Source organism: Hyperolius riggenbachi, chromosome 12 (genome assembly GCF_040937935.1).
Source record: "Hyperolius riggenbachi isolate aHypRig1 chromosome 12, aHypRig1.pri, whole genome shotgun sequence".
NCBI lineage: Eukaryota > Metazoa > Chordata > Amphibia > Anura > Hyperoliidae > Hyperolius > Hyperolius riggenbachi.
In genome coordinates, this window is record NC_090657.1 from 46,867,913 (window position 1) to 46,882,541 (window position 14,629).

At 44.9% G+C, this 14,629-nt stretch overlaps 1 protein-coding gene across 2 annotated transcripts in view; it reads right to left on the reverse strand.

Annotated features, from left to right (window-relative positions):
* LOC137540712 (NXPE family member 4-like) overlaps positions 1-14,629 on the reverse strand; it is a 124,875-nt gene that overhangs the window by 62,703 nt on the left and 47,543 nt on the right. Inside the window, exon 4 of one of the 2 annotated variants that reach the window (XM_068261835.1) lies at positions 4,029-4,090. The exons of the other annotated variant lie outside the window; for it this stretch is intronic. Coding sequence (XP_068117936.1) covers positions 4,029-4,090 — 62 coding nt within the window. The remainder of the gene's footprint in view (positions 1-4,028; positions 4,091-14,629) is intronic. 2 annotated transcript variants of the gene reach the window in all.

Here is a 14,629-nt window from a genome sequence, read left to right on the forward strand (position 1 = left end):
GGGAGAGGGGGCGGGCCCCCCCGTGGGCGCATGGGCTGCATCCCCTATTGTTACGCCCATGATCCCAGTCCTCGGGTGTGATAGTAATTTGTAAATCAGATTCCCATTTAGAGATGAGAGGCAAGGCTGTTCCTTGTGAGTGAGAGAAGTAATATTTGGTAGGCTTGGGATAAGGTATGCTCCTGTGGTTCCGTGTGTGTACAAAGTAGCTCAAATGGAGTAAGTGTACATTGTATGTGAGCTTCAGGGTGGAGTGAGTTATAAAAGCTGGATATTTGTCTCTGAAAGATCCAAGTAAATTTTGTAAAATTAGATGTCGGATCTAGGTCTGAAGGAATAGGTATGACACCTGACTTGAGGTATTAATGTGACTAACTTGAACAGGAATCGAACCCAGGTCAACTGCTTGGAAGGCAGCAATGCCCACCACTATACTACCAACAGCACTACATGCTGAAGCCAGCCTAGCATGTACCATTGTGATATACCCAAGAGAAAAATGAGCTTGCTTATTTGCCTAATTTGCTAGATGAAAGCAGTGGGACACTTGGTGAAACTGCTTACAGGCTTCAATTAAAAACTTCAGAATCAGAAAGATCATGTGCCCCCCTGGATGATGCTGGTGTAACACACACAGCAAAGGACAGCAATTTGAAGTCTGGAAGATTCCAGGGCAAGGGTGGGAAGGATGAAAAGCTAGATGGCCATGCAACCCTTCCTGCTAGGGACAGCCTTGCCTTTTGTGTTCAACAGTTGTCCAGAGAGAACCCCAGATAGCCATTTAGCAGCAACTGTGTGCACAGAGTCTGTGGCACAATCGGTTAGCGCATTTGGCTGTTCACCGAAAGGTTGGTGGTTCAAGCCCATCCAGGGATGGCCTTTTCTTTTGTGTTCAACAGTTGTCCGAAGTGAACCCCAGAAAGCCATTTAGCAGCAACTGTGTGCACAGTGTCTGTGGCACAATTGGTTAGTGCATTTGGCTGTTAACCGAACGGTTGGTGGTTCAGGCCCACCCAGGGATGGCCTTGCCTTTTGTGTTTTGTGAAGGTAACTAATGTACCCTTCTTAAACTTGAAGATTGTATACAAATATAAGCAGACTGCAGAGTGGCACAGCAGAAGTGTGCTGGGCCCATAACCCAGAGGTTGATGGATTGAAACCTGTGAAGAAACATGGAAAAGCCGCCGCATGGACGCAAGATGAGGCGGCTGTTTCCGCGGCTGGCATAGCGGAACGCGGAGAAACCGCCGCGTCTGACGTGGCGCTTTGTACGCATAGGCCTGCCTCTCTCAGTAAGGTGGGATGCGGAGGAAACGCCGCACTCCCAGACAGCGTGGCGGCGGATTCCGCATCCCATACAGCAACAACATTACAACACATGACTGGTGTGGCTGGGACTGATAGTCCACACTGGTTTAGGAGGACGCGTGCGTGCGCAGAGAGGCAGGGCCTTTATGGCAGTCAGAGGAGGGTCAGCTGACCAGGCCGGTCAGCTGACAATTGCAGCAACTTTCATTGGTCCAGCACTTAAGGGAGGTGCTGGAGAGCACCGATGTATATATACTGGGTGCTGGGCATTCCTCTGGTGTCTGGCGTTGCGATCACTACGTGGTAGCACTCAGACCTGTCTGTATTTGTGTTCTAGCATAGTTTCCAAAGGTGTTGACGGCCAAGGATCTCACACCTTAGCGTTAGGAAATTATACTGTATTATTTGTTATGACCTTTTGCCTGCCTGACTATTCCTCTGAACTCTGATTCTGTACCTTGCTACTCTGATACTCTGTTGCCAAACCCTGCCTGTTCATTGGATTCCGTATCTGTCTCCTGAATCTGTACCTTATCTGTCTGTGTGTTATCGACCTGGCTTGCCCGACCTCGAGAACTGGCCTTACTGTTAGAGGCAGTTCCCAGACCTGTTAGTGACACTCCCTCCTTGGTGTCACTCACACTCTGTCCTTCCTCTCTCTGCTTAGCTCCTCCCCCGGGAGAGCCTAGGCCTTGGAAGGAACTTACTTCTGTGTGTACTCAAAGCATTTCTGTTGCATTAACACTCACTCGTTGCTCAGGTGTCCAGAGGTTAAAATATATATCTGATTATCGGTGATACTGCAGATCATCAATAATCGGGTATATTCTGCATTCTCGGTGATACTGCAGTTCACCGGTAATCAGACCCTCTCTGTGTTACACCGATCGTTACAGAAATAAAAAATGGAATAAAATACTTAGGTTTGTGGAAATATGTCCTTCCTGGGAAAACTCGTAGTTCAAAAGTTCCTTTGTTTCAGTTCAGGAGCAAAGTTCAGACAAGATGGCCACCACTGATCCTCAAAGCGGCAGCATGCTCCCAAGAAGATGGAAGTTGGAGGAATGAGGCCCGCCTGCTAGCAATGTGCTTATTATGAAGCTGGTTTGGGGTTGTGGCAACGCCTGCCCCCTCTGAATTACAAACCAATAACGGTTCCTTCCCTCTGAGCGAGATTTAGGTTTAAACTTATGAACCACTGTAATGCAAAACCAATAAATGCCACATTTGTGCTGATAACAGATCAGGGTAGAGGGTCCAGTTCCTGAGAAGTGTAATAAATTGGTTGTAGAGGACCCCTTGCCCCTCTAGACTGGCATAAAAAGATTCAGCAAGACTCTACAAATCCAATGATACCGCTCTCATAACTAACCTATTTACGGAATTCCTTTACGGTATTCTCTAAATTGGCAAAAAATCATATACAGCATTCGTTTCCTCTCTGCTGCTGGTGGAGTCAGGCCGTCTGGCCTCCCGCTGTGAGGGAAGCTCCCTTTACTGGGCTCACCAAATGGGGGAAGCAATTGACACCTATCTGAGGTTCTACCAGAGTGCAGACCCTTTGTCCTCAGGTAATTAAAAGTAAACACTAGCCTCTTGGACACAAGTGTTTATTCCTAGTTCATTAGCAAATCAACAGGCATCCTGCATCTAAGTTAATGCTATTTCTTTGCTGAGAGAAGGAGAGACCCCAGGTTTGACTGCAGGTAGCCACAGACAGACAATCCAGATCTGGCATTGCAATGACAATTGGTGCAGGAAACCGATTGCGTTTTTTGGTCTCACGGCTCGTCCGTAACAATACTTATAAACAATTTAAAATCTATAAGCACGTGAGGGATAAGGGTAACAAGCTGTACAGATATACAATGTACAAAATCAATATGTCAGCAAAATGTACACAACATTGAATCAGCATTCAGCACTCAGAGACAACTCAGTAGTAAGGGAATCTGTAAACAATGCAAACACCTGGTTATAATACACTAATAGCTTATCGTCTGTTAATAATCTGAAAGCAGCTGACCAAAATGTGCATAAGAAATGATCTGAATTACCTGTTGGTGTGTATGTGGGCTGGACCCAGCATCTCCCTGTGCTCTCTCACGCGTTCCGCAATGCTGCTTCTTCTGAGGTCTCTAGAGAAGCAACATTGCGAAACTTGTGAGGGAGCAGACAGAGGAGACAGGCAGGACTTGGACCTCTATTGCATTAAACAATGAAGGAGAAAAAGCTCAGAAGCTCTGCAGGGGGGGGGGGGGGACACAGAGGGGAGGGTCAAGGAGTGGGTGGGAGTAGTTGGCCCATCCCCCTCTCTGCATGATTCTGGGCCAACTTCATATTATGTGTCACAGTGTGCCCACTGTTCCCACTTCCTGAACTGCATCACTCGAATACAACTGCCTTACCCGCCCCTAGAAACAGGTCTGCTTCAGCCCCTATTCAGTAAGCTTTTCTCCTGAGTTTTCATCCATTAGATCATTTTTCAATGTATCTACAAAAGACATTTTTTTTTGAGAAGTCAGTAGTGCATCTTCCATATCGCTCTGACTTTAAGGCTTCCTCAAACCTGTGCACAACCATACATGATTGGCTGTAAAAGTGGCAAGCACAGGAAGTGCACAATATACCATATATTATTTCATGACTAATAACATAATGATAATAACATTTGTAAAGTGCTTTAGCTCACGAAAATAAAAAAAATAATAAAAACGTACTTTCGCATTTCACAACTTCAACGTGATCAACTTTTTGGGGAATTTCCACGGCCATGTTGGATCTACAAATTAAGCAAACATTTTTAAAAAAGATGTATGTCAAGCATAACACTTATACCAAATCTAGTAATATAGCTTAGGCTCCATATCAATCCTAGACTATATACCGTCTTTAATAAAACCTCAATTTTGCATAATGTACAAAAATGAGCAAATTAAATATTAATGAGCAGTGTTGCCATTTTTGATTTTGAGAAAAAATGGCAAAAATAGCTTATATTTTCAAATGTTTTACAAAAACATGAAAAATATTTTACAGTGAAAATTGCAGACCACAAAAACTCAAATGTTCTTACCGTGAAAATTCATGAAAAGCATGAAAATAACAAAACTAATTTTTGATGCCATTTTTGCTCAAAAATCAAATGTACTATTATTTTTGTGAAAATAAGTGGCAAAATAATATTGCCATTTTTGCTCATCACTGTTAATGAGTAGAGATGACCTGAACGGTTCGCCCTCTACATCACAGTCAGCAGGCACATTGTAGCCAATTAGGCTACATTCCCTCCTGGAGCCCCCTCCCCCCTTTCTTAAAAGGCAGGCAACGTCAGGCAATGGACTCACTCGTGTGCCTGCAATAATTAGTGAAGGGATAGCTGCTGCAGACTCTCATAGGGAAAGCTTAGTTAGGCTCTGGTAGGCTTGTTAGCTTGCTCCTGGATGATTGTTATTGCTAAAAAAGCACCCCTCAACAGCTCTTTTGAGATCTGTTTGTATTTTTTTTTTTTTGTGGCCCACTTGCATTATATACAGCCCTGTCAGTCAGTGTCACTGCACCTGTCTGTGTGTGTGACAGGTACACATGTAATACCCATCACTGCACATACCTACTACCTGTTGTTCACTCCAGTGCACCCACCCACCTACGTGAGCGCACGCAGTGTCACTGTGCCTATCCGGTACCTGTCTGTGTGTGACTGGTGCACATGTAATACCCAGCCATCACTGCATATACCTACTACCTGTTGTTCACTTCAGTGCACCCACCTACCTACGTCAGCGCAAGCAGTGAAACTGTGCCTATCCAGTACCTGTCTGTGTGTGACAGGTGCACATGTAATACCCATCACTGCATATACCTACTACCTTTCGTTCACTTCAGTGCACCCACCTACCTACGTGAGCGAACGGAGTGTGATATACCACTCCGTGCATACCTGTTAACTGCTCCTGTGTGACTCACTGCACATTGTATTAGTCAAGTCAGTGCATACCTTTCACTTCATCCCCCCCAATATGGACAAAACAAAAGGCAGAGGCAGGCCACCTGGCAGGTCTGGTCGAGGTTGTGCTGTCGTGATTTTGTGCGGCCCGTAACCAAAGTACAGTGTTCAGAAGAAGGCACTTGCCATCAACCCCCAATATTGTCAGGACGTAGTTGACTATTTAACACAGATTAGAGATGTCGCGAACCTCCGATTTTCGGGTCAGCACCATCCTCCCAACCTATCAAGATTCAGCGTGGGACCCGTCAGGGATGTCCCCTATCACCAGCCATCTTCGCTATCATGATGGAACCCCTGGCAAACTCTATACGATCTAATGTAAATATCCAAGGCTATAAGATTCGCTCACACGAATTCAAACTGTCACTATTCGCGGATGATGTCCTGTTAACTCTTACGAATCCGGTCATATCCCTTCCTAATCTATTAAAAGAACTCAAATGTTTCGAATCTTTATCAGGACTGAAATTAAACTATGAAAAGTCAGAGGCCCTATTTACCAATTTCCCCAAAGGAATGGGAGAATATATCTCCAACATCTTTAACTTTAGGTACCAGCCCCATTATTTGAAGTATCTTGGGGTTAAGATCTCCTCCGATCCGGACAAGTTATACCACTGGAACTATATACCTATGCTAAAGCACTTAGAAGAGCTCCTGCAACAATGGATGGGTTATAAAATATCTTGGGCAGGCAGGGTAACTGCAGTAAAAATTACCCTTTTGCCAAAACTTATGTATCTATTCCGAACCCTCCCGGTCTGCTTGACTAAAGGCATGTTAGAAAGGCTACAAAAAATATTTTCCAATTCATATGGAGTGGTAAGCGCCCGCGTATTCACCGTACAATGATAATGATGCATAAAAAAGAGGGGGGTTTATCGGTGCCATGTCTTTATAAGTACTATTTGGCCTCCCAGCTGGCCTTCCTGCCCATGATATATGCTGAAAACAACAGACCTAGATGGCTTACCTTGGAGGATGCTCTGGTCCGCCCTCTAAAATGGAAGGGCCTATTATGGTCTTCTCTCAATAACATCAAAAACATTGCGACACTTTCTCCATATACCTGTAAAGGATAGCGGAGATACCGCCGCATGGCCAAGCTATCTCCGCGTATCAGCCGGCGGCCTCTGCCGTGCAGTTACATGCTGCTGTTTTGCCTGGTCCTTCTAGTGCACATAGATTGAGAGCTATGCGCGCATGCCAGGCGACAGGACCTTTATGCAAGCAAAATAGGAGTCAGCTGATCAGCTGGTCAGCTGACTCCAGTAGTGCTCCGGATTGGCTGAGTGACTGGGGCAGCACTGTGGGCGGCACTGTGGAGCGCTCTGAGTATATATAGGACCTGCCTGTCAGTTGCTGGTGGTCTGCTGTTGCAAATGCTAACGTGTTAGCGCTCAGACCCTTAGTCAGATCCTACAGTGTGCTAAAACCAGCTGGAGCTGGGGATCCACACTTAGCCAGTTTCCGTTGATAGCTTAAAGTACTAATTGCATTGTGTTATCTGTGTACTTAGTCTAGATCCCAGGTGTTAAAACCAAGGACTTCACACCTAGACTAGGATATTGCTACATTGCTATAGTTTATCTGTTATGACCTTCTGCTTCCTTGACTACTCTCCTGTTTGCTGATTCGGTACCTCTGCCTATCTGATTATTGTTGCCGACTCTGCCTGAACCTTAACATCGAATCAGCCTTCCGTCTTTGTACTTTATCTGTCCGTAAGTTGCCTACCCTGCTTGTCTGACCTTCCTGTCCTCACTAGTCGGCCTAGCCATTAGTGAGGAATCTCTAAGAGCTGTCACCTACTCCTTAGGTGATCAGCCTTTGCAGCACAGTCAGTGGTCTCTGCTCCTCAGGTGTCCACTGGCTGCAGTACAGTCTGAATCCCCTGCTCCTCAGGGGATTCTTGGCTGCAGTATTGTCTGAATCTCCCGCTCCTCGGGAGATCTCCTCTTCTCATTACTGTTGCACCAAAACACAATCTCACATTGGTTGTCCCGTGTCTAGCTATACTAGCATTATTGGTGATTCTGCAGATCACCACATAATCAGGTATAGTATCTGTATTATTGGTGATACTGCAGATCAGCAATAATCAGAAAAATCTGTGTTGCTGACACCAATCGTTATAATACCTAACTCACCCTATCTTTATGGAAGAAAGTTCATTATAAATATAATCTGCAAGCTAAACCATCTCAGCTCGTAGGACTCTTTAATAACCCTGACTTTCCAGGAGGGCATGACCCGACCCAGTTTGGATGGTGGACCACTAAAAAAATTAAAACCTTAGGTGATATAACACAGGGGGGAGGTGTCCCCACATTGGCATCCATACAACTACAACTGTCATTACCCTTGAATGAAAGTTATAGAGCTTTTCAAATTATTAACTTTGCTAGATCATTATGTCTCTATAACCAAACTTCAAGGTCTACTTTTCTGGAACATGTCTGCAGATCAGACCCCCTATGTAGAGGTATGTTATCTACCCTTTATTCCTCCTTTAACTCCACTACATCCCAAAACAAGCTTCCTTTTCAACTCGCTTGGGAACTTGATAGTGGTAAAACATTAGATAAAGAGGATTGGATGCAACGTATGGATACTCTATCCAAAGGTAGCCTACAGGTTACAAACATGGAAGTTTCTCTTAGAGTTCTGCATCATAGTTATCTAGTTCCCACAAAATTGCACCAAATATCATCAGAACACCCATCCACGTGTTTTAGAGGTTGCCAAATTGCGGCTACAATGTATCATATATGGTGGACTTGTCCTAAGGTAGCCCAGCTGTGGTCTAAAATCATAAATAACTTGAATAAAATTCTCTCGATCCAGCTACAAGCTGACCCCTTGATTTTTCTTCTAGGCTATAAGCCAGAAGGCATTCCTCACGCTCATCATAAACTTATACAGTTTGCAGCCGATGCCACTAAAGCCTACATTGCTTCTCAATGGCGTCAGCAATCGCTCATCTATCGATGCGTCCTTGATAATAATCTGATGGACAGAGTCCACCATTTTGATAAAATTTGGCAATTGTAACAACTAGTAGCTCAGCGGCTGCCGACACGCAGGGGGTGTGACTGCAGCCGCTTCCTTCCCTGGCTCACAAGCATTCTCCGTTCCCTCAGCGTCTGGCACGCCAGGAACAGTCGGGCTCTCTGACTCACAGGAGGTCTGTCACGCGCGGAGACAGGACCTTTATGCTTGCAGAAGGCGCGTCAGCTGACCTGCCGGTCGGCTGACGTCAGGGATGACTCTCGCCACTCGGATTGGCGGAAATCCGAGGTGGGAGTGGCTGAGAGTCTCCCTCTTCCTCATAAGCCTTCACTTGTCATTTGGTCCTCGTCTGCTGTCGTGAATACTTACGTGTTAGCGCTCAGACCTTTGACTAGATCCCAGGTGTTGAAACCAAGGACTTCACACTTAGACTAGGAATTGTTATATTGTTATTGATTACCTGTGTATTATTCTGGCTATAACTCTGACCTTGCTTCCTGTCTAACGTTTCTGTACTTCTGCCTATCTGACCAGTTGCTGAACCTCTGCCTGTTACCCATTATCCCTTTGCCTCACAATTATGTACGGTTACTTACCTCCCTGTTGCCGAACCTTGCCTGTCTGACCACTCTGTCCTCACCAGTGGGCTAGCCTCTGGTGAAGGATTCTTAGTATCGTAACACTTGCTCCTCAGGTGATCAGTAGTTGCAGCATTATTTGTACACCTGCTCCTCAGGTGTCCACTAGACTACAGTATAGTCTTAATCACCTGCTCCTCAGGTGATCACTAGGTTGCCGTATAGTCTGAATCACCCGCTCCTCGGGAGATTCCCTCAGCATCACCAGTTGCTGGGGCTTGTTCTCTGTCACATTGTCTGTGTACTGATAGTACCTCACCAGCCCCTCTGGCGAGGTCTCGCCTAATTACTAGGTTACAGTCTGTATTATAGTACCTTACCAGTCCCTCTGGTAAGGTCTTGCAAAACTAATAAAATTACGGTTGCACCAAGCACTACACTCTTAGCACCCTTTTAGCTATACTAGTATTATTGGTGATTCTGCAGATCACCACATAATCAGGTATAGCGTCTGTATTATTGGTGATTCTGTAGATCACCATATAATTAGACATCTGAGTTGCTACACCCAACCGTTACAGCAACCATGGCTTAAAAATGTTACGTCTCCTGATATTAAACAAGCACTTGAAGAACAGTTCTAAAATGTGGAGTCAACCTAAAACTGTTTTCTTGTTCTCATCTGGTGTACAATCTATGTGTATCTCATTGACTACTGAAGGTACCTTGTTTTTTCTTATGCCCTACGCATCTCTACTCATACTAAATACAACCTTCAACAATTGTTGGCATATTATTCTTGTTTTAATTATTAATGTCTGATCTTATTGCACTAATCTCCCTACTAAAAATGTACAACTCAGGTTTATATATAATGTTGTATACACCCTCACTGTATGTTCATTTTTCTTAATATGCAATTCAATAAAGTAATTTTGAAACTAACACACGGAATTGTACTATATCAAAAGCCAGCTTACATACCGTGGCTGGGAATCGAACCCAGACTGGGCTGGGAATTCAACCCAGGTCTCAGTGTGCGGTAGGTAACTCATTTAACCACTATACCACCAACCACACTACATGCTGAAGCAAGCCTAGCATGTACCATTATGATCAATCCAAGAGAAAAATTAGCTTGCTTAATCCACGGAATTGTACTACATCAAAATCCAGCTTACATACCGTGGCTAGGAATTGAACCCAGGCTGGGCTGGGGATTGAACCCAGGTCTCAGTGTGCGGTAGGTAACTCATTTAACCACTATACCACCAACAACACTACATGCTGAAGCCAGCCTAGCATGTACCATTGTGATATACCCAAGAGATTTCCAGCCCAGCCTGTGTTTAATTCCCAGCCACGGTATTTAAGCTGGCTTTTGATATAGTACAATTCTGTGGATTAAGCAAGCTAATTTTCTCTTGGATTGATCATAATGGTACATGCTAGGCTGGCTTTAGCATGTAGTGTGGCTGGTGGTATAGTGGTTAAATGAGTTACCTACCGCAGACCTGGGTTCAATTCCCAGCCCAGCCTGAGTTCAATTCCCAGGCACGGAATGTAAGCTGGCTTTTGAAATACTACAATTCCCTGGAAGATGAGACCCTCCTCCCTCCGGGAGGAGGGAGAGAGGAAGTATAAGGAATAACAATCAGCTAGGAACAAACCTACAATATCCAAACTAAACTCTCCCTTGCAGAGTCTGTCAGCAGCTGTCCCTTAACTAATTACTGGAGGCAGACGAGTGAGTAAAATGACTGCAGAACCTTGCCTTTTATAAGGGGGGGTGGGGCTCCAAGAGCAAGTGCAGTCTGATTGGTGACAATGTGCCTGCTGACTGTGATGTAGAGGGTCAAAGTTCTGCTCAATAGAGCATTATGGGGTGAATCGAACTTCCGCAAAAGTTTGCCTTCACCGGCGAACGCTAACCACCCAAAGATCGCATGGAACCGTTCGCTGGCGAACCGTTCGGGACATCTCTAACACAGAACACCTCATCTTTCTCAGCTTCTGCATGGAAGCATGACATATCTTCTCCTGCTCTGATTCTGGCACCCCACTTAGCACTCAATCGGCCGTCACCACCCCAGGGCTCAGCGGAGTGGAAATTTTTGTGTGTGTCTGCCTCAGATGAGAGCAATGTCATCTGTATTCTCTGCCACCGAAAATTGAGCCATGGAAAGACCAAGACCCACATAGGGACAACTACCTAACGAAGGCACATGATTACAAAGCACAAACTGCAATGGGATGACCATCTGAGGGAAAGCAGCACACAAAAGCAAATCCACACACCACAGTGGAAGATATGCAATTATTTCTCAAAAAATACCCAAACTGCCCCGTGATGATGAAAGGCAAGTGATGTCATCTCTGGCACACAGCATTGGGTCAAGGGTCCATCTGACCACGGATGCCTGGTCTGCAAAGCATGGTCAGGCCTGCCCGAAGACTTAGTCAGTCCCCCCACACAGCATCTCTGCCTGCACGCCGTGTGACTGCCTGCCCCAAGACTAAGTAGGTCCCCAGTCCCCACACAGCATCTCTGCCTGCAGGCCACATGACTGCCTTCGCCACCACCACCAACAGGGTCCAGGACTCCAGGCGGATGCCTGAATTTTTAAGGCCGCTGCTAGCAGCGCCTGCTATAATAATTTTTCTGGTGCATGTACATGCCTGCCTAATTTTTCTGGCTGCAAAAACAAAACAAAAGGCATGTGCATGCCAATTCCCCTTCGTGATCATTACCTTGCCACGGTGAAGGGGCTTGCGTATCACAATGAAGCAATGACCGCCGGCTATACGAGTGTCTCGGGCGGGGGGGGGGGTTCAAACTCAAGATAATAAGGATGTTGCTTCATTGTGGGCAGACCAAATTTGATCAGCTGGACAGTCACTGTTCTGTCATTCAGCTACCTCAGCCCGGCGACCATATGGGCTTGAAAACCGCCACGGCCTGCCACGGCCTGCTCTCTCGTCATGGTGTGCCGCGCACCAGTCCATCATGGCCATCACTACACAAACAGCTGTTTGCGGTGCGTTACACAGTGAATTTGGTGTGTCAGTGTAAAGCAGTGCTCTAATTACACTCCCTTATTGATGTATACACCTGCAAGATGTTTTAAAGCACTGGGCTTGAAAACCGCCATGGCCTGCACTCTGGCCATGTTGCGCATCAGTCCAGCACGGTCGGCACTACGCAAACAGCTGTTTGCGGTGCGTTACACAGTGAGTTTGGTGTGTCAGCGTGAAGCAGTACTCTAGTTACATTCCCTGATTGATGTATACACATTCAAGATGTTTTAAAGCACTTTAGGCCTGCAATTTAGCATTCAATGTGATTTCGCCCCTTAAAACACTGCTTTGCGTCAAATCCAGATTTTTCCCCAGGACTTTTGGCGTCTATCCCACTCCGCCATGCCCCCCTCTAGGTGTCAGACCCCTTGAAACATCTTTTCCATCACTTTTGTGGCCAGCATAAATTTTTCTAGTTTTCCAAGTTCGCCTCCCTATTGAAGTCTATTGCGGTTATTGGAAGTTCACACAAACCAAACTTTTTGCGGAAGTTGGCGAACCGAAAATCGGAGGTTCAGGCCATCTCTAATAATGAGTACCATTTATCCTGTTGGGCAAGTAAATAGGGTAAACAGGCAGTCTAACGACCTAGTAATTGCTGGACACTATGAAGAGCATTACCTTTATAGAATAATTGTCTAGTTTTATCTGACGTCCATTTGAAATCAAGTTTATTAAGTTATCGCAAACTGATGGCAAGTCGGTAAACAATTAAAGCGGACCTAAATCAAACATTTTTTTAATTCAAAATATTTAGTTGCACCACTCTGACATATACAAAGATAAATAAACTCTCCTTCAAGCCTATGAACATTTCAGTGCATACTTTTCACCCTTCTCTTTTCATAACTAGGGTTATACAGGTGGCAACCATTACTTCTGAGCTTAGTAGGAGGTTTTAGATCATGAGTGTGTTTGTCATCAGCTACCCTCCCTCACAGGGGCAACCTCTATGTGAAATCTCACAGAAGCTGAGATCATTTCCCCTGTGACATCATCAGTAGCAGCCTTTGTTTTGTTTTTTTTATATCCTCCACCAGTCTGCCGGATTCTTTCACGGCAATATGAAAGGAAGGGAGGGGTTCCTCCAATAAATGTCAAATATTTCATATTTGTCATCATGCAGCTGAAAAAAGGCTGCTATTTATTATTATAAGTTAGAAAGTAGATTTCATTTCTGAAATTTTGTATTTTTAATTTGGGTACACTTTACGATGGAGACAGCAAGGAAAAATTTTTTTTCAAAAGATCTTAAAATGCTAGAAACACTAGGGGACTGAGAGGAGTGGAAAGGCTCTACAGGACACAGAGCCTTCCCTTTGCATAGGTATTGTTAAGCTTGGAGGTGTAATCTCCACAGTCAGCATGCAACACATAAGCTGACGTGAAGGAGGTACACACACCAGCACAAGGAATCAGGATATCACCAGTTTAGTGGAGGAGATGAGGACTGACTCCAATAGGAGATTGTGGTGCACAGAGCCGGTGCAGATCCGAACAGCCACAAACAACACTTTCGTAATAACGTCTCAGCGCAAAGTAAACCAGGACTGAGGAGATCAGGACAGGTAGACAGAATGAACGCTTGCTTAACTAGCCACTACTTAGTGACAGCAAGCATCCACAATAAAACAGACTGGAATGAGGTAGCCAATGCGTTTGCAGCAATGGCGTGCCTCACAAAGACAGGACAGGATAGTCAGGAAATAGCAGGATCAAGATAGATGAACGTAACACAGATAAATATACAATAAGTATGATTTCCTAGCGTATTACAATTACAGCTATCAATGAAACTATTTGTAACGTCTGACTAACATATGTATATATCGGCAATGAACCGATATATGACATAAGCAGGAACTCTGACTAAGACTGGAGTAATACAGGGAACAGGACTCAGAAGGATTCGCTATCTCTTCGCAGAGATGAACGCAATCCACAAACAGGACCAAGAACAGGATAACTAGCTCAGCGTGCTGGAACGCTGACTAACGGAACATAGGATATAAACAGTTCGTGTACGTATATATCAGCGACACTGATGTATCAACGTAACACGAATACAAGGAAAATAATAAACGTGCAAGTATGCGTATATATTGGCGATGAACTAATATATGACACAAGACAAGCAAAGTAACAACTTCTAGAAACAAGAGCAGAACTAGGAGGACTCGCTGACCCCTTCGCAGGAGTCAGCGCAGTCCACACGGACTAGGAACGAGGTGGGGCACGAGCAGAGTAACAGACAGAATCTGAGACTATGGTAGCCCATGAGGCATTGCAGGAAGCAGTTCTTTATACTGAGGTCATCCAATGGGAGCAGACCTGCAGATTCCCACACAAGTGAATGGTAATTAATCACAGGTTGATAGCAGGAAAAGGCAGACAATGATATGCAGCCTGCAGGAAAGGGATTGCCCCTCCATTGCAGCAGACAATGTTTGTTTACACAAAAGCATATTAAACTGTCATTAACTTCAGAGCGACTGCAGATGGAATCAGCAACTAGTTTAAGTGCAAACCAAACTATGCAAGCAAATGCATGTAATGACATTAGAACTGCTTGGTTTGCAATACCACTGCAGTCAGCAGTAAACGCTGCAGAAGCGATCATAACAGGTATCTGTTGTTTTTTTTT